General features: G+C 43.1%; 2 protein-coding genes and 1 long non-coding RNA gene across 4 annotated transcripts in view; 1 reads left to right on the top strand and 2 right to left on the bottom strand.

Moving 5' to 3' along the window:
• The window catches only part of POLR3E (RNA polymerase III subunit E), a 35,899-nt gene extending 26,330 nt beyond the window's left edge, over window positions 1–9,569 (top strand). For both annotated transcript variants that reach the window (XM_053366178.1, XM_053366179.1), the window contains exons 19-21: window positions 2,946–3,023; window positions 5,146–5,271; window positions 9,144–9,569. In XM_053366178.1, coding sequence (XP_053222153.1) covers window positions 2,946–3,023; window positions 5,146–5,271; window positions 9,144–9,209 — 270 coding nt within the window. In that variant the 3' untranslated portion in view covers window positions 9,210–9,569. The remainder of the gene's footprint in view (window positions 1–2,945; window positions 3,024–5,145; window positions 5,272–9,143) is intronic.
• On the bottom strand, window positions 2,923–4,676 carry LOC128402189 (uncharacterized). The gene is made up of 2 exons (XR_008327615.1): window positions 4,288–4,676; window positions 2,923–3,245 (listed from the first exon to the last, which is right to left on the bottom strand). It is a non-coding gene; the product is annotated as an uncharacterized LOC128402189 (long non-coding RNA).
• A 1,344-nt stretch (window positions 9,570–10,913) lies between the features above and the next one.
• Window positions 10,914–24,812, bottom strand: CDR2 (cerebellar degeneration related protein 2). The gene is made up of 5 exons (XM_053366174.1): window positions 24,534–24,812; window positions 17,823–17,935; window positions 14,995–15,143; window positions 14,258–14,422; window positions 10,914–13,406 (listed from the first exon to the last, which is right to left on the bottom strand). Exons 1-5 carry the CDS (start codon window positions 24,610–24,612, stop codon window positions 12,512–12,514), a joined length of 1,401 nt encoding a protein of 466 aa, XP_053222149.1. The 5' UTR covers window positions 24,613–24,812; the 3' UTR covers window positions 10,914–12,511.
• Window positions 24,813–24,849: the final 37 nt, after the last annotated feature.

Here is a 24,849-nt window from a genome sequence, read left to right as displayed (position 1 = left end):
AAACTTGTTCTGAAAAATGCCAACTAGGTGGATTAACTACAGCTTGCTGTGTTCCTTTAGGAGGAATCTAAAACTTCCAAATTATGTAGGACAGAGTGAAGCATCTTGCACAGTTATTGCTGCCCATCTTGGCACCATTTGAGGTGGCTCCTGAAGAAAGGAACCCAGGTTCCAAAAGGCATTGGGCTGTAATAAATCTCTGCAGATGGCACTTTGGAGGAACAGCATTCTTTCCTACTTGAAGCAAGCCAGAATATTTTGGCGCGGTGTCTGAATTGAACCCAAACTGAGCTTGTTTCAAATGCAGGAAGTGAGAGACAAAGGAAGTGGTGCAGTTGAGAGTGTAGTCCTTTCTTTTAGGAGACTGGCGAATTAGATTTATCACATGTCTGCAAAACTGTTGCTATGAACAGTGTTTGTTTTTAACAAGTAGGGGTGGACTCCTTCAGAAAGGCAATAAAACTGATTCACATCATAGCATACAGCAGCTCTGGGCACTGCTTGGCCTGGAAACCCATCTTTTTGCCAGTGCACTGTTAATAGGGAATGAATTCATCTTCTCGTTGCCATGAAAGCGGCTTTAAATATTTTAAGTGCGCAAATTGCTGCTCCTAGTTCCTGGGTGTATGAGCACGGGTGTAATTCTGGGAGTTGTAGCTTCTTTAGAGTGCTGAGAGTTGATAGGGGACCCCTGTTCCCTTCGCAGAACTACAATTCTGAAGGCAGCCCTGTTTAGGGAAGTTTTTAATGACTGATGTTTTAATGTACAGTGGTACCTCTGGATGCAAACGGGATCCGTTCCGGAGCCCCGTTCGCATCCTGAGCAGAATGCAACCCGCGTCTGCGCGTGTCGCAATTTGCTGCTTCTACGCATGAGTGTGATGTCATTTTGAGCGCATGCACGAGCGGCGAAACCCGGAAGTAACCCGTTCCGTTACTTCTGGGTCGCCACGGAATGCAACCTGAAAATGCTCAACCTGAAGCTACTTGAACCTGAGGTGTGACTGTATTTTTAATCTCCTGTTGGAAGCCGCCCAGAGTGGCTGGGGAAACCCAGCCAGATGGGCGGGCTATAAGTAATTAATAATAATAATTAATTAATAATAATAATAAATAATAATAATAACAATAATAACAACATAATAACAATAATAACAACAACAAAACAAAATTATTATTGTTGTTATTGTTATAATTACAATTCCCAGAATGGTTTCATCCCTCTTCACAAAAACTCAGAGAATTGTAGTTCTGTGCGGGGAATACAGACCTCCTAAGAACCCTTAAGAAACTACGGCGCCCTAAATTCTTTGGGGGAAGGCGTGACACACCCAGGTTGCAGGTTCAGTCCCCACATGGGACAGCTGCATAGTCCTGTATCAGACTTGGTGATCCTCAGGGTCCCTTAACTCTACAATTCTATGATTCTATGGCTGTATAAAGTGGTATGATACTGATTTAAATGCAGAGTGCAGATGGGAGTAGCGAGGGCCAGCAATAACTGTCTGAGCAACTGTGAAAGGGACTCCCGCTTACTGACAGCGCGTTACTTCCGGGTTTCGCCGCTCGCACATGCGCAGGCGGTCAAAATGACGTCACGTGCATGCGCAGAAGCGGCGAATCGCGGAACACGCAGTCGCGGGTTGCGTTCGCTTCAGGATGTGAACGGGGCTCTGGAACGGATCCCGTTCGCATCCTGAGGTACCACTGTATGTGGTTAATGTGACTTGCTGGAATATTACAGCTAGGTAAACATACAGGGTTGCAGCCAGCCAGCTTAAGTTCTGCTCAGAGTAAATCCATTAAAATTAACAGACTTAAATTAGTCATGCCCGTTTGTTTGAGTAGGTCTTCTCCGAGTAGGACTAGCGTTGAATCCAACCCATAATCTCTCCATCAGACTATGTGTATAGAAATCATTAGCTATGAAAGAACAGAGGTATTCAAAATCTTTACAGCAAAATGTTCTGCCTTCTGGTGCTCATCACATTAGACAAGCTGAAAGTAGACGCCAAAACGTTTTGCGTCAAGATTTTGAATACCTGTTCGTTAGTCACTGTAATAAAGTATATGGTGTTGTTGGTGCTTAATTACATCCTTCCAGGACCCAGAGCAAAGCTGTCTGAAGTATGGTGTGATGATGCTTTTAAAAAACTGTTGTTGTGTGTCATGCGTAACATTTGACTCCGAAAAGATTAACAACCTGCTCTTTCCTTTCCCTAACTATAGTGCTCTGGAGGTATTACGGCAGCATTATGTGACTTTTTAGACCAAGCCCCAGGTCTAAGCAGAGCTGTAGGCAATCTAAAGCAAATAAATAGGGTGTTTTGTCTCAAGGGGTGTAGGAAACTCTTCCCAGCTTCGGCGCTAAGAGTCCTGTTGAACCCCCACGAGTCTGGTTCAAAAGTTCTGTATTTGTCACCTGCCACCGTCTAAGCACATGTCTGACGCGCATGTGCCCAGGCATGAATGAAGGTGACGTAGAAAAGCTTAGACCTCTTCGTCTCCAAGTGCTGGCAAACCTATTTGCTTGGATCCAAGTGGGGTGGCAGTAATACAATCAGAATTGTGGAGGGGTTTTCCTGTGAAAATGATCAGGCACTAGATGCTAAAGCTTTGTGGTGTTTGTTGGGCAGGCTGCCATTGACCGCCCTTTGCTTTAAACGCACAGAAGCAAACTTTGCTATGTAAACAAGTTTTAAGTCCTCCTTATGTCTTCAAGATACAGTCTTACAGGCTTTCCGCTCAACTACTCTCTTGCCAGGGGATACCGAGTTGTTGTTCTTCCTGCATTAAGTTGAAGCTTAAGATTGTAGACTCTGCGTTCTGTCCCCCTGGGTGCAAAATCCTAATTGAATTGTTCTTTTTTCCAATCCTGTCTTTAAATACCCTAAAGCCAATAATCCTAACCAGCGCAACCTGTTTGATTTATTTATTTATTTTAGTTTCCCCCGCAGACGACTGCGTTGCTGGATGAACAAAAGGTCTTTGCACTTTGGGAAGCTGGCGACATGTACGATCAGGTAAGCTGGTAATTGGAGCTGTTGCTCCAGCAGAGTCCTGCCTAGAGCAAGGGACATTGGCACCCGGCAGCATTTACGCATTTGCTCATCAGTCGTCCAGTCAGCAGCAGTGCACTTTCAGCTCATTAGGAAAAAAGGCTGGTCCAAGAGGCAGTTTTATCCTCTGGGGCTCACTGTACCACCCACCCTTGATGATGTGCTGCTTTGATCGTATAATTCCTCCTGCATTAAATGATAATTTTAGGTTATATTTTAGTGACTTAAGTTTTAATTTATATATATATATTTAACTGTTGCTATATCTGTATTGTCCCTGTTATAAAGGTAAAGGGACCCCTGACCATTAGGTCCAGTCGTGACCGACTCTGGGGTTGCAGCACTCATCTCGCTTTATTGGCTGAGGGAGCCGGCGTAGAACTTCCGGGTCATGTGGCCAGCATGACTAAGCCGCTTCTGGCGAACCAGAGCAGCTCACGGAAACGCCGTTTACCTTCCCGCCGGAGCGGTACCTATTTATCTACTTGCACTTTGACGTGCTTTCGAACTGCTAGGTTGGCAGGAGCAGGGACCGAGCAATGGGGATTCGAACTGCCGACCTTCTGATTGGCAAGTCCTAGGCTCTGTGGTTTAACCCACAGCACCACCCGCGTCCCTGTCCCTGTTATACCCAATTGCAAATTCAAATGTATCCATATCGTGTTTTATGACTTCCTTGATATTGTATGTGGGCTGGAACTGGCCTTTGACCGAAATAATAAATTCATTCATTCATTCCTTGTGCACAGAAAATATTCGCTTTGCCTCCTGCAAGCAGAAAGTCATGGGGAAGGGCTGTGACTCACGGGTAGAGCGTATTCAAAACCATAATCTGCTTTGCATGCAGAAGGTTTCGGGTTCAAGCGTATAATACAGCTCAGTTAGATCTTCAAGGTCCCTTCCAACTCTACAATTCTAAGATTATAATCCCAGGCATCTCCAGGCAGGGCTGGGCGAGAACCCGGCATGAAATCCTGGAGAGGAGACAATACTCAGCTAGAGGGGCCGTGGTCTGGCTCGGTGTAAGGCAGCTTCCTGTGTAAGCGTTTCAACCCTAGCATTTCCAGTTAAAAGGGTCGGGTGGCAGGCGGTGGAAAAGACCTGCAGGACCCCTGTCAGTCAGGCAGGATGCAGGGAGGCTGGAGTCTGATTTGGAAGAGGGGGCAGTGGTCTGTGAGGACCTGTGCCAGCCAGGAGGCAAGAATCAGCAGCAGGGGAAGAGTCAGACCTGGAGGAAGAGGAGGAGGAAAAGGCAGGCAAGGCAAGCGCTTCTTCACTCTCCCCTGCACCACTGTCTCCCAGACCCAGGAGAGAATTGAAGTGGAAGAGCAGAACCAGCTTCCATGCAGGCATCATGTCTTGCAATGTGAATGCAGCCCATCAGGGGAAGAAGGAACATAAACTGGTCCAGGGGAGAGGAGGTCCCCAGTTGCTGCAACTGCTCCATAAAGCATGGACTTGAAAATAGCTGCCTAGATGCTGTTGTTGTGTTCCAGAGCAGTAGAAGCGACTTGGTTCCCTTTGACAATGAAGAATTAACACTCCACCATGTGCATTCCTTGGCTGTGAAGTGCCAAGGATGGTCATACACTCTGCTTGAGCCCCATGGACATGGCATTACTTCACAGTTGGCACAAACCACTTTGAGCTGGACTTCCCAATTCTGACTTTCCAGCTGGTTTCAAATCGTGGTTTGTCCATTTAGGCACCAGTCCAGCCTTGCTATGATTTCTGAACTGAACCGCTCTAAAATTAGTGTACTTAAGTTGTTGTTTTTCCCGATCTTGCTCTTCTGATCAGTGCAGTGGGATGAATCCCTTGCAGCCGGCTGAGACTTGGCTAAGTCAGTTGTTTTGCATGATGCACTGAACAGAGCAATCGGTTTCTCGATGCTGATAGACCATCCTGCTGGCCCGGGATTGATTAGAAGGAATCTGCTGAGAGGGGCTGTTTCTATTCCTAAATCATCAAAGAGTGGTGCAAATTATACTTATGCCTCTAGGTTTTGTTTTATGCTGACATGAGCTTTTTCTTGTTTCCCTCTTGTACTAACTTGAAGTTCACTCATTCTCTCTCTTTCTCAAAGCACCGGCAAATTTTGCTCGAAATCTTTTCCAAAAACTACAGAGTGCGCAGAAACGTCATCCAGAATCGGCTGGCCCGGGAATACGGAGAGGAACTAGATAAACAGGAGATCGATAAAATCTTGAAGGTATATATTGAATGGGATGCGTGCAAGCAGTTTTAAAAGGAGACAGTCAACGGGCCCCCTGTTAATAGGATCAGTCCCTCTCTAATCCAGGGATGGTAACCTTCCAGGCTTAACTGGACTACAATTCCCATCATCCCTGCCCATTGGCTTTGCAAGCTGGGGCTGATGGGAGCTGAGAGTCCCGCAGCATCTAGAGGTCACCACCCTTGCTCTTAATTCATTTTGCAAATAGAGCTAGAGAGGGAGTAGACAGACTCTGGGAAAGGTGGTTGGTATTAGGGGTCTGAATGTAACATTTGAAAGCTGACTTCTGCAGAGTCAAAACCATTGGCGCATCTAGTACCTTGGTATTATCTAGGCCATGGGTAGGCAAACTAAGGCCCCAGGGGCCTGATCTGGTCCAATCGCCTTCTAAATCCAGCCTGCGGACGGTCCAGGAATCAGTGTGTTTTTACATGAGTAGAATGTGTCCTTTTATAGTGGTACCTCGGGTTAAGGACTTAATTCGTTCCGGAGGTCTGTTCTTAACCTGAAACTGTTCTTAACCTGAAGCACCACTTTAGCTAATGGGGCCTCCTGCTGCTGCCGCGCCACCGGAGCACGATTTCTGGGTTAGAGGAGTCTGTAACCTGAAGCGTATGTAACCAGAGGTACCACTGTATTTAAAATGCACCTCTGGGTTATTAGTGGGGCATAGAAATTGGTTTTTGGTTTTCAAAATATAGTCTGGCCCTCCACAAGGTCCGAGGGACAGTGGACCGGGCCCCCTGCTGAAAAAGTTTGCTGACCCCTGATCTAGACTGACGGGCAGCTGGCGTCCCAAGTGTCCTACTTGTGTCTGGGATTGAACCCGTGCACAATGCATGTGCTCTACTATTCAGATGCAGCCCCTCCCCAAGTATCTCTTCAGAATCTGTCCATTCCCGATTCTAGAGAACAGACCACTACCTGCTCTTTCGATGCAAATTTCTAATGATTTGCTAGAACGTGTTTACACACGTGTGTGTCCAGATACTTGCGGACGCATTGATGTCTGGGTGATAACACACTTAGCTTTATTACTGGATTGCTTTGCTCAAGGCGATTCCCAAAGGCTGCTGCCTTTCAAGTTTACTTTTAATCCATCGCCCTAATTGCATTGCATAACTGACTTACAGCAGGTCTCTACCTGGGGCATCTATATTGCTTAAGCTTTAATTAAAATAACCTTTAAAGATTATTTATTAGATTGGCCAATTAAGCAGCCAAGCAAGGGCCAGCTGTGGTAGTGAGGCTGGAAGGTAGTGTTTGAAGCCCTGCAAAGCTTTGAAGTCCCCTTTTCCTCGAGTTGTGACCCTCTTTGCAGAGTGGCTGCGAGAGGTGCAGTCAGTTGTGAAACGCGGTTTTATAACAAACTATAAATAGCTACTGTTGGGTGGGAAGAAATAATAATAATAATAATAATAATAATAATAATAATAATAATAATAATAATAATTTATTATTTGTACCCAGCCCCTCTGGCTGGGTTTCCCCAACCACTCTGGGCAGCTTCCAACAAAGACCAAAAATACACTAAAATGTCACACATTAAAAACTTCCCTGAACAGGGCTGCCTTCAGATGTCTTCTAAATATCAGGTAGTTGTTTATCTCTTTGACATCTGATGGGAGGGCGTTCCACAGGGCGGGTGCTACTACTGAGAAGGCCCTCTGTCTGGTTCCCTGTAGCTTTGCTTCTCGCATGAGGGAACCGCCAGAAGGCTGTTGGTGCTGGACCTCAGTGTCCTGGCAGAACGATGGGGGTGGAGATGCTCCTTCAGGTATACTGGGCTGAGACCGTTTAGGGCTTTAAAGGTCAACACCAACACTGAATTGTGCTCGGAAACTTCCGATATTGCGGATTGTATGGTTCTTGGTTTCACGAATCCTGGGCAATCTTGCTGCCCCCATCCCTAGGTAGGCTTTTAATAACGCTTGGAGGTGGCGTCCCATTGATGCCCTCACACCTGTAGAATATTCTTGGGAGTTCAGGGACCATTTTCAACCCAAGGACCACATACCCTGCTCTGCAACCTTCTGGGGGCCACTTACCGATGGTGGGCAGCGCCAAGGGCAAAAGTGGGTGGAGCAACGAATGCAAATTACCTTCGCTGTCCTTTGTACCTTCTTTCCAGGCAAGCAAGAGGCATTGGAGTTCAAGGTTACATTCCAGCCAGGCAAAAACAGATCAAACAGGGAGAGGCCAGAGGGCCAGATAGAGAGACCTGGAGGGCCACATTTGGCCCTTAGGTCCAAAGTTGCCTAGCCATATTCCCCTCACTTCAGAGGTGAATACCAGTCCTCATATAACCAGAATGGGATATTCCATGGATATATGAGCAGGCTTTGGGGGAAACCCCTAAGGCTCGCACAAATAAGGACCACCCCCCCATTGCAGCAGCTGAAAGGGCATGCTCAGTGAATGGCTATGCTACGCTGGGAGTGAGGTGGAATGGCATATTCCCAAAAAAAGGTACAGCTAGCTGGGGGGATTCCTTAACTGGGGTGTGCTATACACTGCAACATTTTGTTTCAGATCCCAATCAAGTGTCTTAATCTGATTGGTTTTGTTCTGTAGATTTGGGAGCTGTATATAGCATGGGTTGGTGGGGAAGCTGAAAAGGAGACAGGCCAGATGGCTGGATGTGATCTTTGGGAGTGCATGCACTCTCGCTCTCTTTAATCTGCATTCAGACGGCTAATTAGTTAATTGCACCAATTAGCAGATTCATGCTTTCTGGTCTTTAATGGCGCTTCCAGCCAGCTAACGAGTTGCAATGCTGTGTTGTGATTGTTTCTGTAGGAGGTGGGGAAGGGGTGCCAAATGATTCCCATTGGAAGTGTTACCAGGGCAGGTTGCAGTTCTCTGAGGACCCTTCTAGTTGCCTAGATTGTATCAACAGAAGTTGGCTGCAGGCACCAAAGCAGTTGCTTTTTCCAGCCAACAGCTCTCCTCTGTGGCTCCCCTGGGTTGCTGCCTCCCTTGAAGCTGCCGCCCTGTTCACCTCATGGGGAGCGATGAGGGAGAGTCCTTGGGGTTGTGCAGTTTAGAGGAGCTTGGCAAATAGCAAGGGTGGCAGTGAATTTTACACACACCATACCTTTTTTTTAACTGCTCAGGGCTGTTGAGAATAATGGCTTCTTTTAGTTTCTCAAAAGTACGTGTTGGAGGCACATGTTGAGAATCCTGGGTTCGTTGAATGAGCATTGACAGTCCAGTTAAACCCCGCCATTCCTAACCTTCTGGGGTCCACAGATCCACTTGCAGTGGGTGGGGGGCTGACTTCCTTCGGGTGACTGTGTCCAGCACAGAAAGGGCAACCTCCATTTCTCCTCTAAGGATGTAGAGCTGGGGAAAAGCAGGTATCAAACCCACAAACTAGCCCTCCTCTTGAGTTTTAGAGCTGGAAAAGCAGCTGGCAGATTGAAGGTGCTCAGAAGTCCCCCTGATGTTGTGCAGGACAGGGACAGGGCTCAGGTGACCACAGTTTTTGTTGGCTCCCAACATCCGGCAGTTGCTGCCTCTTTCCCTATTTTGCATTTCTGCATCCTTGTGAAGTGTGCAAATGGTAAAGCTTTATAAATAAGTTGACACACTTTATTTTAAAAAATGCTATGCAGTGTTTAGTCTGTAATGAAAATGGTAAGAATTACTGTATTCCTTCCCCCACATTCTTGGTATTCTCAACTTAGAGAGGACAATGGCTGCCTGTTCACTCTTCCCTCACCCCTCCACCCCACCTCACTGACCTTAATTCTGGTGGTATGCAATTGGGGGCAGAAATCTTCTGTTGCAAGTCTACTTTAGAAGATTATAACAATACTTCTCAGCAGCTTTCCCCTTTCTTCCAGGACTGCTGTGTAAGCCAGGGTGGCATGTGGTATCTTAAAGGGACAGTACAGCAACCAACATCTTGACGAAGGGGTTTTTGCTTTAATCGCATCGGATGAACTCCAGGACTGAAGCGGAAAGGTGGAACAGGCAGGAAAGCAAAATGATGAGGGGCAGAGCCTGTTCTCACAGCCCTATGGATGGATGAAGTTATGGACACGGAGCTGCTCATCTACATGTCTGCATGGCATCCAAAATGCCACCGTTCAACACAAAGAGAAAAAAATGGATCTTTGCGAGTTGTTAGGTTAATTTGGGATTCCTAATATATTAACTTCTCATCACAAAAAAGGAAAAAAAAACCCACCTACTGACCCAGATGTTACAGATCATGATCTAATGTTTTATTTTGTAACTAATGCCAATAAATTGCAAGTTTACACTTAGATAGTGGGAAATTATTTTTAAAATCCCAAATGTTCTTACTTTTAGTTCTACTTCTCTTCCCTGGTTCTAGGGAAGAGTTGTTGTACAAATACTGTCTCACGTATGAAGCTGCCAATTGTTTCTGGAAATAGGAAGATACATTATGGTTGGGGTGTGTGTTCTTTTTTGCATAGCTAGCAAATGGTGCCTTGGCTATGTGCAGTTTGAATCACCATACTTGGTGCCAGTACAGAGCTTCCATCGCTTCAGATAAAATGTTACCTTGAAGGCATTAGCATGAGCACCACCACTTTCTACCTTTGCCCTGAAGGTGGGTTTTTCCTATGAATCATAGAATGCAGTGCTGTAATAAACTGCAAGTGTAGTTAAACGTAAGGGTTTTCTCTGCTGCTAGTTGTGAAATCTGTCGAGATTTATTCCAGAACAAGTGGGCTTGTTAGCAGCTATGTATTTCATTTTAAATGTATAGTGTCATTGCTAGTCATCTTTCATACAATAGGTGCACTCTGTAGTTGTGATTTTAATGATCAATGATAACACAGCTCATCAACCTCCAAAAAAACATTTAGGCACATGAGCTGGACTGTTCTGAAGTCAATGCAGGTGGAGAGACTTTATTCTTTTAAACAGACATTTGCCTAATACAGCAGCAATACCAAGTATACCAGTGATAGACTGAGGCTGCCCAGAATATCCTTCCCCTATCCCACCCCTTCTAAAGGTATTGAAAAAAGCATTAAGTGGGTTTTCTACATGCTTCCAAGCACCTAGTTAGTAATCAACTGGCAAATCTCACTTAAACACAGACATGCACACACAAACTTCAGAAGCTTATTTGTTGAAGGGATTTATTTGTGATGGGATTAAAAAAAAAAACAACCAATATTCAGAATAGCTTACAAATCTTTAAATAAGCTTAAATACAGTTTGGTGGAGTGTGTCCATATCCAGGAAAAACATGTAATTCAAGAAGAAGAAGCCATTCCCATTTTACACTGCACATAAGGCAGAGATGTTTGCAATAGCAGCAACCAAGTTAAAGCTGCGATATCCCTTAAGCTGCACATGTTCAGTTTAACTAGTAATGTAATCACAACTCTACTGTTGACAGGTACAGTACCTTTTACTCTTGAAAAAACATGTCATCTTATGCAGTACTGGTAAACCCTTCTAAATCCTCAGCTCTGTTACTTATCATCCTTGTGTATTTGAGAGCAACTTTAGGGAACAGAGGTCTGTTCTTAGAGCTATGTGCTCAGTAATATAAAAGCACTGCAATAAGATTTGCTTTCAAGTTCAACTTGTAATCGCAGAAGATTCTTTTGGGAATAGTTTTGTACAGCCTAGAAAATATGAAGCCATCCTCCATGTTAAATACAATATTCTTAACACAAGTGAACAATTACATGCACGTGGTCTTTGCAACAAATGCCATTATTAGCAGCAGAACAGTGTGTTGAACCCATAACCTTCTGCCATAAGACAACACTCTAAATATACCTCAAAAATACCCCCCATCACACCGTAGTCCCTTTTACATACAGAACATTTGCTACTCCAATGACAACTCCATGCATAAGAGGCATGGTCACTGGTTCAGGCAGCTATGATGGGGCCCATCTGATAACTCAAAGCATTAATGTTCAAAATCTTACCAATTTAGTCTTAAACTAGATATTTAGTAGGGGGTGAAAGATCCAGGAAAAGAAGCTTAAGCTGCCAATTCATGTGAAATCAAGGTCCTGCCTGAAGAATTCCCTGGCATTTTTCCTTTGATGTGACATTATAATCACTGTACCTCATATAAAGTAAGCATTCAGCTCAAGCCTTGTTTAGTTCAAAGTATTTAATGTTTATGCAGTGAGAAATCCTGCCAATAGAATAGTCCAGGCTTCCTCCACCTCGGCCCTCCAGATGTTTTGAGACTACAATTCCCATCATCTCTGACCACTCTAGCTAGGGGATAATGGGAGTTGTAGGCCAAAAACACCTGGAGGGCCGAGGTTGAGGAAGCCTGGAATAGCTGGACCTATTTGAGATGTTCAGTGAAAAAGATTGCCCATATTTCACAGAACAGTGGAAGCAATCTTTGCTCATCTTTTCAGGGGATGAAAGCTTCCAAAACTCCCAGCTAGTCACTGAAAGACTGCTTGCTTCCAGGAGCAATTTGAACTAGCATACACATAGAACGGATACATACAGAATGCTTGTTACCCAAATGTAGCACACTCGGCAATGGCCACTTCTCTGTTCCAATCATTCCTATAGCAACAATTTCTTCTCAAGACAGCAACTGTACTTTATTTCCAGAAGAACCAATGCCCATCTACTCAAGCAAATTAAACCAGTGCTTGATCTCTGCGTGGACATTTCTTGTTAAATTTATTACTTTAAATTACAGGTCTGACCAAAACAAAAAAATATTTGGAGTCAAATATTAAATGCAAGGAGGTTGCCTTTTAAAAATGTACCAGACTTGCAATTTAATTTCATAGCATGTTTAATAGCCGAATTGCCATTGTTGAAAATAAACACAATACTACAGAAGAATTTCTACTTTCCAACTCAGGACCGCAGAAATAATCCAAAAACTAGACCTCCATAAGTGACAACTCTTTAACATGCAGCCACTGGGTGGTTTCCAATTCTCCAAAATACAACTTTTATTACCAGGCATTTGGTGCAGTTAGCAGAGTCACGTAACCATTTCATCTGCCAATTTAGCATAATCTGCAATGTCCTGAGCAAATCAGTGGCAACAACTGTGTCAAACACACACACACCCCAAATCAAGTGGACCCAACGCACCCTACAAGTTCAAAAAGTCAACCTACATATACTCTAGCAGAACAGACATGCAGCAATGTCTCAAATGAAACATTCAGACAGCTACTTCAAGAACAACAGTTTTCTAAGGTAGTAGTGATGTACAGAAAGTTTGTTAAGGCTGAGAAGGAAAGGATTTATACTTTGCTCGGTGTTCATCTATTTCCTGTTTGGTTTTCTTGATACAACTAAAGATTTCCTTAAAGAGAAGCTTGTATTCGGGTGGAGGGTATGAAGGCAAGCTGGCTGGGGCTGGGTCAGCATTTGTGGGTTCAGCTTCTCCAACACACATGTCCAAGGATTTATTCCCCACTCTGACATCTTTGGAATATTGTTTAGAAGTTTGTACAGCTTTATGTTTCAATGACTCCTCGTCTAGTTGACACTTCTTCAGGAGGTCTTCATACTTGACCTTCAAAGCGTTATACTGTGCATCAACCTCATTAAGCAGAGAGATGCCCCTTTGCTTTACAGCTTCTGCCCGCCGGATACAGGTTTCTTCATGGCCCTTTATTAGAAGATCCCCACCTGCAACACTGCCAAGGAAGGTCTCGCTGGTGCTTCTTTTGAGTGCCCTTCTGTCGGGTTCTGGGACAGTTAAAAGAACCCCATCAGAAGAGCTCCAATCTGAAGGGCTCTGACTCAGATCTCTCTCTAAAGAATCTTTGAAGGAAATAAAAAAAGACTCTGGAACAAGCTTTTCCACCCCATTAGCAAAGGTGCTTTCAGACTGAAATATCTGCTTCATTTCAGCCACTTCAAACTCAAGCTCTTCAGCTCTGGCTCGGTATAGATCGACATCCACCAACCTCTGCTCAAGATCACAGTTCTCCTTCAGCATGAGATTGTACTCTTCCTCCATCGTCATCCTCTTCTCTTTTTCCATGCTGAGCTGTGCTTGCAAAAGAGTCATTGCCTTTTTTAACCTCTGGTTTTCTTCCTCCAGAGGACTCAGCTGGCTATCCACAGAAGTAATTTTTTCCGCAAAAACATGGTCATAAACAAAATACCTAGACACAAACAACAAGAGCCAATGAAAAGCATTAGTTTGCTCTTCCCAATAACTCGCTTTTTTGTATACAAAGGGTAACTTTATTATGGATGAATAAAGCACAGCAGTGTGTGCCAGTTTCTAGACATGAACCCTAAAGTGAAAGAGCTGCCTGTATTAGGTCTCTACAAAAACTAGAGATTGTACCTTGCCTTTGTAAAAGGCTAGAAAAACCTAGGTAAGCATTGTAGAGTTAAATCAACAATTTAGATAATTTTCTTCAGAAAGAGGATCTGGATTGGACCATTTTATGGTTTCTAGTGTCCTGAAATTCAGAGAACACACATCCATATCAACAACTTGTAACAGTCACCATCAAGTCTCCATCCCTATGACTCTCTACCAACCTTCTGAAAGCCATACTGTTCATAAGGATACAATACCAGTTCTGACATAAGGCAAACACCTTAATGGTTGACCTTAAAGAAAAAGGTCTGTCACTAGTTGGCCTGAAGAGAACAGGAAATAGGCTGATTTAGAGACTCTTGAAGGGCTAATGAAAGAGACCTAGATTTCCCAGGATCTTCCTTTACAAAAATTCCCAACATCGTTTTCAACTAAAGTGCAGAAATCAGCCCAAAGTTATCCAGAGTGTCAAAAAGGTCAGAAAAATATACACACGTGGCTATATATGACAGGTTCACTTTAGAGCTGATGAGGACAGATCTTCAATAATCTTTGTTTAATCATATGCCATCACTAAACTTGACACATTTCCTAATCAGAATATGCTTGACTTTTTTTTTACTTCTCTACCAAAACTGAACAACATTAAATAACTTTTCCACAGAAAATGAACTTGAAACTTACTTGCGAAGGTCATACAATTCCTTCAGACATGCAAAACTATGAACAGATCTTGGATGCTCACACCGTTCACGATTCGCATACCCTTGCCCAGAATTCTTTAACTCTTCCACTTGTCTCTGGAGATCATCAATATGTCCTTGAAGACTTTCAATAGTCTCAGTAAGGCTGGGGAAAAATTGCACGCACAGAAGTACACAAATTTATCAGCATAAGTCAAGTTTGACACATCAACAATTGTTTAAACTGCAGTTTTGAGAGATGTTTGTGTTCCAGGATCTTGACTCTGGGAGTCAGAAACTCAGTCTTTTGGTTATTTCTTGACCCCCAAAGTATGATTGGGAGAAGGCATCAGGGTTCATTCTTTTTCCACCACCATCCTGAGGAGGAAAAGCTAACAAGTACCTCCAAAGGCTCCATGTCACTTTAACATACAGCTCCCTCACCCAGATAAAGACTCTGCTTTTCTAGTGGATTCCATTTTGCAAGATTAGAAAGAAGCTATATTCAAACAAGGACGGAATCTTTCAGTTCAGCTGTTAGCTTAATGAAAGTGGTGGCGGGAGGGATATAGGGGGACACAGGGAGAAAAGTCAGTCCCTACTCCCAACCTCAGCCCAGGCAGAATCCAGGAGGGTCAAGCAACAATTGAATTATACAGACATTGTTGGAGTAAAATATGCATTATATATATGGTGCACGTTAAGGAAGGGAAACAAAGTGCCACAGGAGCATATTACCTTATTATCTTTTGCTGCGAGGCTCTACTGTCAAAAACTAGCTTTTGATTAGCATCTTCCAGTTCTCTGGCAGTGACATCAAGCTGTTCGTAAACTTTGGCATGTTGATCATTCATTTGACGCAGAAGTTCCACCTGCTTTGTAAGATACTACAAAATAATGTACGGTTAATGTTGCAAATGTAATTAAAGAGGGGTTCCTTAACCAGCGGTTGAAATTACATTATTTTTGTTGCTTTCCTTGCAATCTCAAGCAATGATAGTTAAGAAGATTAGCAGGACGATACTGAAGTACATACGCCTTCTTCTTACCCCAAATGAGAGGCACTATACAACTAACCTTTTTCAAACAACTCAGGCCAGAGTAATCCCTCAGACTGCTAAAGGTCTCTGCAGAAGTAAACACAGAGCTCTCCCATTTTACTCTCCAAGCACACAAGTCATGGTAAAGTTACGTAGCAAGGAAGATAAAATTAGGTCTAGGATTCAACATAGTTTAAGTACATGGCCCAACAGGCTTTCTGTCTCAAACATGACCCCCCCCCTCTCCACCATGGCAAATCACTTTGGAAATTGAAGGGAGCATAAAGTTTGAGACTGACTAATCTCTTGTTCAAAGTGAAACACTCCACTGGGCATGCTTAACCCTTAGGCACACTTGAAGGAGAGCTTTAGATTTTGACTCAAGGGTTTATTTCTAAAACTACAGACACTTTCAAGAAGCTGAAAAGACATAATGGGTAAATAGGGCAATACTGCATAGCATATCTTGTCACCTGATAGTGAGTTCCTACTTTCCCCTTTATAAATTGAGTTACTCCTGCAATCCCTGTCAAGGGGCTCCTGTTTTAAATCTATATTAAATGTTTAGTGCAAGCCTCTTTATTCAAGAAATATAACAGGTGGTTTATTTTTAAAGCTGTGAAAACCACTTTCAGAAAGCCTTGGCTAAGAGGTGTCCAGCATAAGAATACTAAACCATTAACTTTAAGCTGCTTTGCAAGAGGGGCAAACTCTGGATTTCCGCCTCAAACACTATTCAGTCGCATGCTCACAACTATGAGAAACAGAAATGCAGTAAAATGACTTGAGATCACTGGTGAGAACAGTTCCATTTGGCATATTTCAAGTGAATCAATATGCCAAAGAAGTTGCACAGGAATAATTATGATAACTGAATGCTGGAATTTTGTACACATTGCTAATACATGAATCTTTCGGAGAACCTGAAGTTTAAAGCCACTACTCTAAGTAGCCTAGTAGCCTATTGATTATATAATCAAATCTTCTGTGCTGGAATCTTTTTATTTCCCTCATTAAAATGATTGATAGGCTTACATTTTGAGAAGTCTAAAGCAGGATTACAAGTTAATCTAGTACCACCCGCAACCTTTACCCTATTAGAATCAATTAGACATATTACCTGTTGCAATTTATAGTCCGCCTGTGAGCAACACAGGGTTTAGCCAAGGTTAGCATTAGCCTGAATCTCAGTGTAAACATGAACCAGATTAATTTTGTCTGCTATTCTGAAAGCAAGCTGAAGATCTTGTTATAATAAAGCTCTGCCAGCTAAAATTGCATCTACAATGTCATGTTATCAGAAACATGGAGAGGAAGCTTTCAAATTGATCAGAGCCAGCTTGTAGTTGAGAGTGCAACTAGCAATGCAATCTTGTATATTTTTGCTTAGAAGAAAGCCCCACTGAAATCAATATGAGTTATTCCCAGGTAAACTGGTAAGGTTGCAACCAAAACCATTTAAAACATGCTTTATGTACAACTTCAAATGAAGCACACATAGATGCTCCACACCAGCTTTCCTCAACCTTTTGCCTTCCACATGTTTTGGACTTACATTTCCATCAGCTCTGACCAGTGGTCAGAGACGATAGTTGTGGTCCAGCAACATCCAGAAGGCACCAGATTGGAACTTTATTCCGTACTCTTCTCATTCTGAAAACTTCCATACTCTAGAGGAGCCACATACTCCTTCAGCAGAAGCAGATTTGCACCCTTGGTTGGTAGATACAAAAAGCTGAATCCATGTAATTGAACAGAAAACACCACCCTCAATTGCAAAGCCTTTTACTGGGGCAAACTTGTGTTTATTTGGTACATTCGTATTCTATTTTTTATTTTTTAATTATTATCATTATTAATTGAATTTATATACCGCCCTATAACTGGAGATCTCAGGGCAGTTCACAGAATAAAATCAAAACATAAAACCACAAAATACATAAAATAAAAACAATCCCCCAACCCCCCCCAAAAACCCCACATTTTAAAAGAGCATATGGTGTCAATCAAATCTATTCTACCCATTAGTTCTACAATTCCCATGGCAGCTTGTAATACAAAAGTTAAACATAAAAACCAAATTGATAGGCACTGAATGCTACAGCTAACTTCAGTAGCTGGTGTCCTTTATATTTATCTGTTTTTAAAAATACATTCATACACCAATATGTTATTTCCCCCTAGATCTAGAAAAAAGGAAGGAAAAGGAAAATCCTCAGTGCCTTGTACACATCGAGCCTAAGATTAGCAATATTGAAGATTTGGCTTTCATGTGTTCAAACACTTCACTTCCATTATCTTGCAGTAATTCTAACCATGGCCCCATAAGAAGGAGCCTAATATTGCAGGTAGGCAGTGAGGCCATGCAAAAGACAGCTTGCCTGGGCCATCTGTAAGTTCATGACTGAAGATTCAAATAGAGGAGTTTCTGGTTTGAAGTACAGTCACTGCTCTAGGCCAGAATAATGGGCATATAGTCTTTGGGCTGTACATTATGCTCGCTTGAACCCAATGTGCAGTTGTTACCTCTATCTCCTGCAGTTGCTCTTGATTGGTGGAATACATCTGCTGCAGGGATGTCTCCAACTCTGTGTTCCGATCCAAGAGCGTCTTCCCAAGCTCAGCAGCAAGATGGAGATCTAAAATGAGTTGTGTGTATTTAAACTGGTTCAATGGCTATTGTGTTTTTCAAGGACAAGCTTTGCTAACAATGGTTACGGCACATTTCCCCCCCAAAAAAACCTACAATTCCTAAGAACAACTAATCACAGCTCACATTTTTCCATTTTTGTTTTTTGTGTGTAGTTTATGGATGCTAATACATCTCTAATACATCCTCATTGCAATGTAAGTAGAGAGAAATTAGTGATGCCCTCCTAGGACTTGCCTATTTCAAGTCATACATTTTGAAAAGCAGATGCTTCAAGTACTCTACCCAATTTCCTACCCATGTTCTAGTGCACTAAGGTGCCACCTGACCACTAAGTTTTCAAGTTCAGGTATAGAGCTGTAGTGATGAGGTACAGGTATCAGAGAATGCATGTTATTTGAAAACAGATCAACTTCTGTTGATACTAAAGGCTAACAAGTTCCAACATGCTGAAATTCAACAGATTCTTAAAACCTGCACACCCTAAATACTATCATGAGAAGTCGGTAAAATCAAAATCTGTCATTTTAGCCATTTATCAAGCTCAAGAGCACTCCCTGCCATCAGCACCCCTTTTCCAACTGTGAGAGCTTACATATATTCATGCTGCCTGTCTGTGATGTGTCTAGAACCTGGTATAACCCTTAAAGATGAGTTTTGCTTAGATATCATGCTATTTGTCAACATGACAGTTCTCCAATTCATTTTGGAGCGGTGCTCCCTTGAACAGCATCACCTAAGCCCACAGTTTGTACTATTTCATACACATTTTTATCCTTTTTTGTTTCCAGTTTTAAAAAACATTTAATAACTAATATGCACATTTGAAAAAGAAGAAGAGTTTGGATTTTATATCCCGCTTTATCACTATCCGAAGGAGTCTCAAAGCAGCTAACATTCTCCTTTCCCTTCCTCCCCCACAACAGACACTCTGTGAGGTGAGTGGGGCTGAGAGACTTCAGAGAAGTGTGACTAGCCCAAGGTCACCCAGCAGCTGCATGTGAAGGAGTGGAGACACAAACCTGGTTCCCCAGATTATGAGACTACTGCTCTTAACCACTACACCACACTGGCTTCTCCTAGCAGTATTTGCAAGACTTAAAAGCAGATAATTTGCAACTGTCTGAACAAGTTATTCTGGTTACCAAGTGCTTAGAATACACAATTTTATTTAATGCTTTTCCTTCACAGCTACATAGATCAGCATCTTAAAATATATCAGGAAGAACTCACAGACTTAACAAGTTGCCTCCTCCTATGCCAAGTTAGCTTTTTAAGTAACAAGTGACCATTTTTTGCTCTACATCAAAGTTAAACTAAAATATATCCAAGCTAGAATTCAACACAATCCTCTAACAATTTCTGGAACTGCCATGAAGACAGCTGTTATCAGGTTTGGAGGAGAAAATGAAGAAAAATGCAGAACCTCTGTTTAAATGCCACCCAGAAGAGTGGCAATACAAGGAAACTTGATTAATACTTGAGACACAACCTTCCTAATCCATTACTCAACCATAAAATGCATTTGCCTATGCTTAACAGTCCAAAGTTCAGTTACTCCATCCTGAACGTGGTATTAGATTCCCTACGAAGCTGCATTCAAAATTTAAACAGCAACAGGACAACAATCCCATTTCAACTCTAATTTTCTACATCCATCGTACTGCTAGATCTATGACAACACTGCCACACACATGCATAGTGTAAGCAAGTGCGCAATCCCTGTCACACTTATGCAGAGCCAGTGTCGTGAAGTGGTTAGAGTGCTGGACTAGAATATGGGAGTCCAGAGTTCAAAACCCCATTCAGCCATGAAGCTCACCAGGTGACCTTGAGACAGTCACTCTTTTTCAGTCTATCCTACCTCACAGAACTGTTGTGAGGATAAAATGGAGAGGGTGGGGGGAAACAACCAAGTATGCTACCTTGAGTGCTTTGGAAGAGCGAAGGAACAGAAATGTAATTTTTAAAATGGACACTGGGGCTGTAACTGTTAAAAGTTTAGATTTGGAGCAGCGACTAGGAATCTGTGCCCCTCCAGGTTCGTTTATTTCATGAAATTCATATACCTTTCTATATGACTCTCAAGATTCTCCCTAGGCCTTGCCCCCTCACCTTCCTCAAATGCTTTTGCCTGGGTGGAATATGCCCTTGAATGTCTCATGCCTGCCTGGATAGGTAGGTGTATGTGTGTATAAATCTCTGATTTGTGTATAGCTGGAATGTGAAGTTAAGCGTAACCTACTGCTTCCCTCACTTTCCCCTCTGCCCCAACAGTGGCAAGCAGCCCCCCCAAGGTCTCCCACGGGGGAATGTGGTACTCTGGCTGAAATTCCCGTTCTGAATGCTTGATAAAATGATATCTTTAATCATGATTCCATCACAACAGATGTTATACCAGCTGGCCTGCAGTTCCCTTGATTTCTTTTTAAAAATCAGTGTTCTATTGGCTGCTTTCCAGTCCTCTAGTACAGAGGTCAACCTTAGGGACACGTTACATATTTTTGCTATACAGTGGCGTAGCATGGGTTGTCAGCACCCGGGGCAAGGCAAGTAATTTGCGCACCCTAACCCTAACCCCCAGGTGTTGCGCCCGGTGCGGCCGGCCCCCCCTGCACCCCCCACGCTACGCCACTGTTGCTATACAGTCAGCAATTTCATATTTGAGTTCTTTAACTCTAGATGCCAGACAGACAGACCTGTTAATTTTTAATTTGTCCATGACATCAAAGGACTTCGTCTCTTGTCACCACTGTTCACTTAAATTCTCCACACGCTCTGCCTGCAAAACTAAGTTCAGGCATCTACATCTTCTGCAATCATAGTAAGGAAGCCATCACTGAGACTAAACAAGGAATGCTTCTGGAAATTAAAGCCTCTTTGCAAGTTTATATTTCTCCACCAACATCTTTAGTGCCTGGAGAATTACCAGTTTTGCAATTTGTCATTCCAACTAGATTAAACAGTCTTGAAGTAGCAAGGCACAGTATGCTGCCTGAGGCTGCAAAATGAATCATAAATGCCACATTCCAAATATTGAAATGCATTAGCAGTATAATAAAGGGGAGACTGAAGCTGCTCAAGACAACTGCTTAGATAATGAGACATTATAAATCATTTGTCCACATGGTGCAAGACAAAGCTTAAGGCAAAGTTATACATGTTTATTGAAATCTTCCATTGGAGAGACAAAAGCATATATTTTAACTTTTAAAAAAATCAGCAATACTTTGAACTGGAAATTTCAAACAATGTAAAATCATTTAAGTGTCTCAGAAACTTAACACTTTGGGTGTGTGTGTGTGTTTTCTACATCACACCTTCCCTTTTCCACAACTTGAAAATGCCAATTTAAAATTGAATGTTGGCAGAAGAACGGTTAGTTGACTGCAATAATGCAATAAAGTTGGACTGTCAATGCAAGAATAACAAAGATCAAGCTGACTTATTAAAGGAGCTACATATTCAAACAGTTGTATAACAATGCCGTGAGCAAGAGCTTTGACTATATAAACACATCTCAGACGTGCCTTTGACTGTCCCCATTTCCTAGCTATTTCAAGGTTTTTAAACTGGGTAATACAAGTCCTGGATACTATTTGAAGAAAGAGCTCTATTTTTAAACACACTGCAGTTTATTGGCTTATGTAGAAGTAATGCATGTTGAAGTTACTGAAACTACAAGAAATGCTGTTACATGAGCAAGAATACATATATCACATCAGCTTCTGAACAAACCAATATAACACAGACCAAAAAATAAAAATAAAAATTGGAGAATTTCGACAGTTACACTTCCAGCATCCAAAGGTGAATTATGTGACACCCTCAGCTTCCTAGATACAAGTCAGAGTCTAATTCTTGGTCCTTGAAAAAGCCAAGCAGAGCTGTACTGTAAAATATTGGCTGCTTTTACCACAAGAAAGGCACTCTTTCTACCTCTGTACCCCACAAGCCTCCTCCAGACTGCATACCAAACTCATTTTTCTTCTATACATACCCTACTCAGCAGCACAATTACATTGTTGCCAGCTTTATGGCACATCTTATAGCACAACCTGCCTTATTCCTTGAAAAGCTATTTATTCTAAATATGAATACATGGGCACCTGTAGTTTTTAATATTTAGGGTGCCAGAACAGGGTCTGAATCTTTCTATGGCTTACTTAGTCTCACTGAAGTAAGTAGTGCTAGAGTAAAATCTTGAAGGTCTTCCACCAACTGAATTTCTCCAGTTTAATTTGTATTCGTTAACCCAGAATAACTCATACCCCAGTTTGATCATGAATTCAGACTAGAACCAGTGCTTCTTGCAAATGTGCATTAAATGGTGGAAAAACAGCATGTTTAATTTCACTGGTCTGTAAAGAGCTTTCCAGAAATCTAATTACATACTGTACATGTTTATTTGGAAGTTAAATTTCACCATGTTCAAAGGGCTTACTTATGAGCCTTTTAGGCACCTTCACCCTTGAAAAAGTCCCACTGAAGTCTGAAGGATTCAATTTCCAAATAAAACTTGTAAGGAATTGGCCTGTACCTATATCTTTAGCAGAATCGAAACAGATTTAAATGCCCCTGAGCACACATAAGATACAGATACTTTTTTATGTGACCACAGACCCAAACAAAATAAAACCAACAACTGTACAAGTAAAATACAATTGCATACAAAATCCATTAAAGTGGTTTGCAATGCTGGGAACTCATTTTGAGAGCCATGCCTTCCTGACCTTCCATGGTCCTCTCCCCTCATCATGCATCCTCAATACATCTTCCACAAGTTCTTGTCACAATTCCAGTTCCTCCCCCCAAATAACTGGTGTCCCCAAATCCCCATTACTCTTCTCCAGACCACCATCAAGTAACGTCTCTCTTCCTAAGTGTTCTTCCCATTGAACTTTGGTTGCACTCAAACCACTCATACCCCATAGCATACTACCTCCCAAGTCCCTACCCCTACATCCCTGTTTTTGTTACTTTCTCCCCATAAGTTCTCATTACTTCTTCCCACTCTCTCCTTCTCTAGCCCCTTAGGTGTGCTTTTATTATGCCACCAATCACATTTTGGGGTCTAAATGACATGGGGTACTCACTTATGGTGGAGATAAATAATTAAAGCTGAATATAAAATGTGCTTTGATGATGATAAAAAACATGACGGGCGGGGGAACTAAACCCATTAAGCTGATGGGTGAGGGATGGGGTGACAAAGAACTAAGCCTGTGATCCTAACCATGTGTACTCAGAAGTCCTAATGAATTCAGTGGGGCTTATTCCCTAAGTCACAAAAAGGTGCAGGTGAAAAGCGTGAGATGAATACACCCTAGAGATGAGCTAGTTGGGCGGGAGAAAAAGCCATGAGCAGGTGAGCATGAAAGGCATGATAGAAATACTTATCTGAGACCAAAAGAAAAGAAAACAAGAAGAGATAAACTATGACTGTGTGAAATAAAGGAAAGACAAGGAGGGACCTACTGCTGCCAATATCCATTAATTGGTCTCTGCTACTGAGAGGCAGCTTGGTGTGGGTTAAAGTCCAAGCTTTCTCCAACTTGGGTCTTTAGAGTTTGCTGGACAACAGTTATCATTTCCAGCCAGCATTGCCAGTGGTCAGGGGTGATGGGTGAAGAACACCTGGGGACCCATGGTTGAGAAAAGCTGGGTTAGACTGCTGGACCAGAACCAGGGAGGAAGGGATTTGTAATCCCCCCTCAGCCATGAAGCTTCCTGGGAGACCTTGAGCCAGTCACTCCCTCTCAACCTAACCTCCCTCACGGGATTGTTGTGAGCAGTGCTTTTTTCTGGGGCGACTTTTTTCTAAGTTTGGCCTCACTGAGGGGCATTCTTTCAATAGGAGTCGGAAAATAAGCGTACCCCTCAACATTTTTAATTTTTTTGGAAGAAAAGCACTAGTTATGAGAATGAAATGGAGAAGAGGAAAACTATGTATATTACCATTTCATATTTATTCATATCCCACCAAAGCGCCTTACCGCTAAAATAGAAACGTAGAATGCAATCATTTTTTAAAAATAATGTATATCACCTTCGGCTCTTTGAAGGAAAAGCGGGATACAGTACTGTAGAAAGAAAGAAAGAAAGAAAGAAAGAAAGAAAGAAAGAAAGAAAGAAACGGGCGGACACAGGCTGTGCTTTTTACATCCCACTGCCCTTTAACGCCAGCCTCCGCTGCTCTTTCGCCTGGGCGCCCGGCGTCTTGTCCACACGGGCGTGCCCCACGCGCATCTACCTGCGACACGTGAGGATGGATCTCCGCGCTTCTGAAACCCGCTAGTCCTCAGTGAGGCGCCGCAAGGCTCTTCACTTATTCGAAAAATTAAAGAAAAAACCCAACCCCCTCGCTTTCCTCGACCGTTTCCTGGTCTCTCTTCTCTCTTTCCCGCAGTTTCCACCTCGGCTCCCCTCAGCCATTGTCTCTCCCCCCCACCCTCCATTGTCCCAGTCCCACCTTCTTCCCTCTCCGGCGGCTTCTCCTCGCCGCCTCTTTCCCAGCCTCCTGACCCACCCGCAGCCCCTCAGGACCCTCGGCCGACCCGCTCCTCCTCCTCCGCCGCCGCCCTTACCTTGCTGCAGGTCCTGCTGGTCGTACCACGGCTCATCCTCGCGTATCTCGAACTCCTCCACCAAACTGTCGGTGAGCATCGCGGAGCCGCCCTCGCCCTCGCTTCCCAACCGGAGAAGCAGCGCCGCGAGCCTCCCGGGACCGACGCCCGCTCCTCTCCGCGCCTCTTTATCCCCTGCCCGCCCGCGCTTCGCCTCAGCAGAGCGCTCCGCTCGCCTCCGTTTAAACCCGCTTCCGAACTTTCCCGAGCGCTTCCGGACTGCGCCGAACACCCCTCCCGACCAAGCCCGGCATCACCGCCGAAGGGGAAAGCGGGG

This window comes from Podarcis raffonei, chromosome 14 (assembly GCF_027172205.1).
Source record: "Podarcis raffonei isolate rPodRaf1 chromosome 14, rPodRaf1.pri, whole genome shotgun sequence".
Taxonomy (NCBI): Eukaryota; Metazoa; Chordata; class Lepidosauria; order Squamata; family Lacertidae; genus Podarcis; species Podarcis raffonei.
This window is presented reverse-complemented; position numbering and strand designations above follow the sequence as displayed.

What these genes read in the sequence shown, in the direction of transcription:
- CDR2 (XM_053366174.1), bottom strand. Translation starts at nt 24,612, where the DNA reads ATGCTCACCGACAGTTTGGTGGAGGAGTTCGAGATACGCGAGGATGAG. An exon ending in TCGCAGCAAAAGATAATAAG is followed by an intron (nt 14,423 to 14,994) that starts GTAATATGCTCC and finishes ATTTTTCCCCAG; the next exon opens with CCTTACTGAGACTATTGAAA. An exon ending in GAATTGTATGACCTTCGCAA is followed by an intron (nt 13,407 to 14,257) that starts GTAAGTTTCAAG and finishes GTTTGTGTCTAG; the next exon opens with GTATTTTGTTTATGACCATG.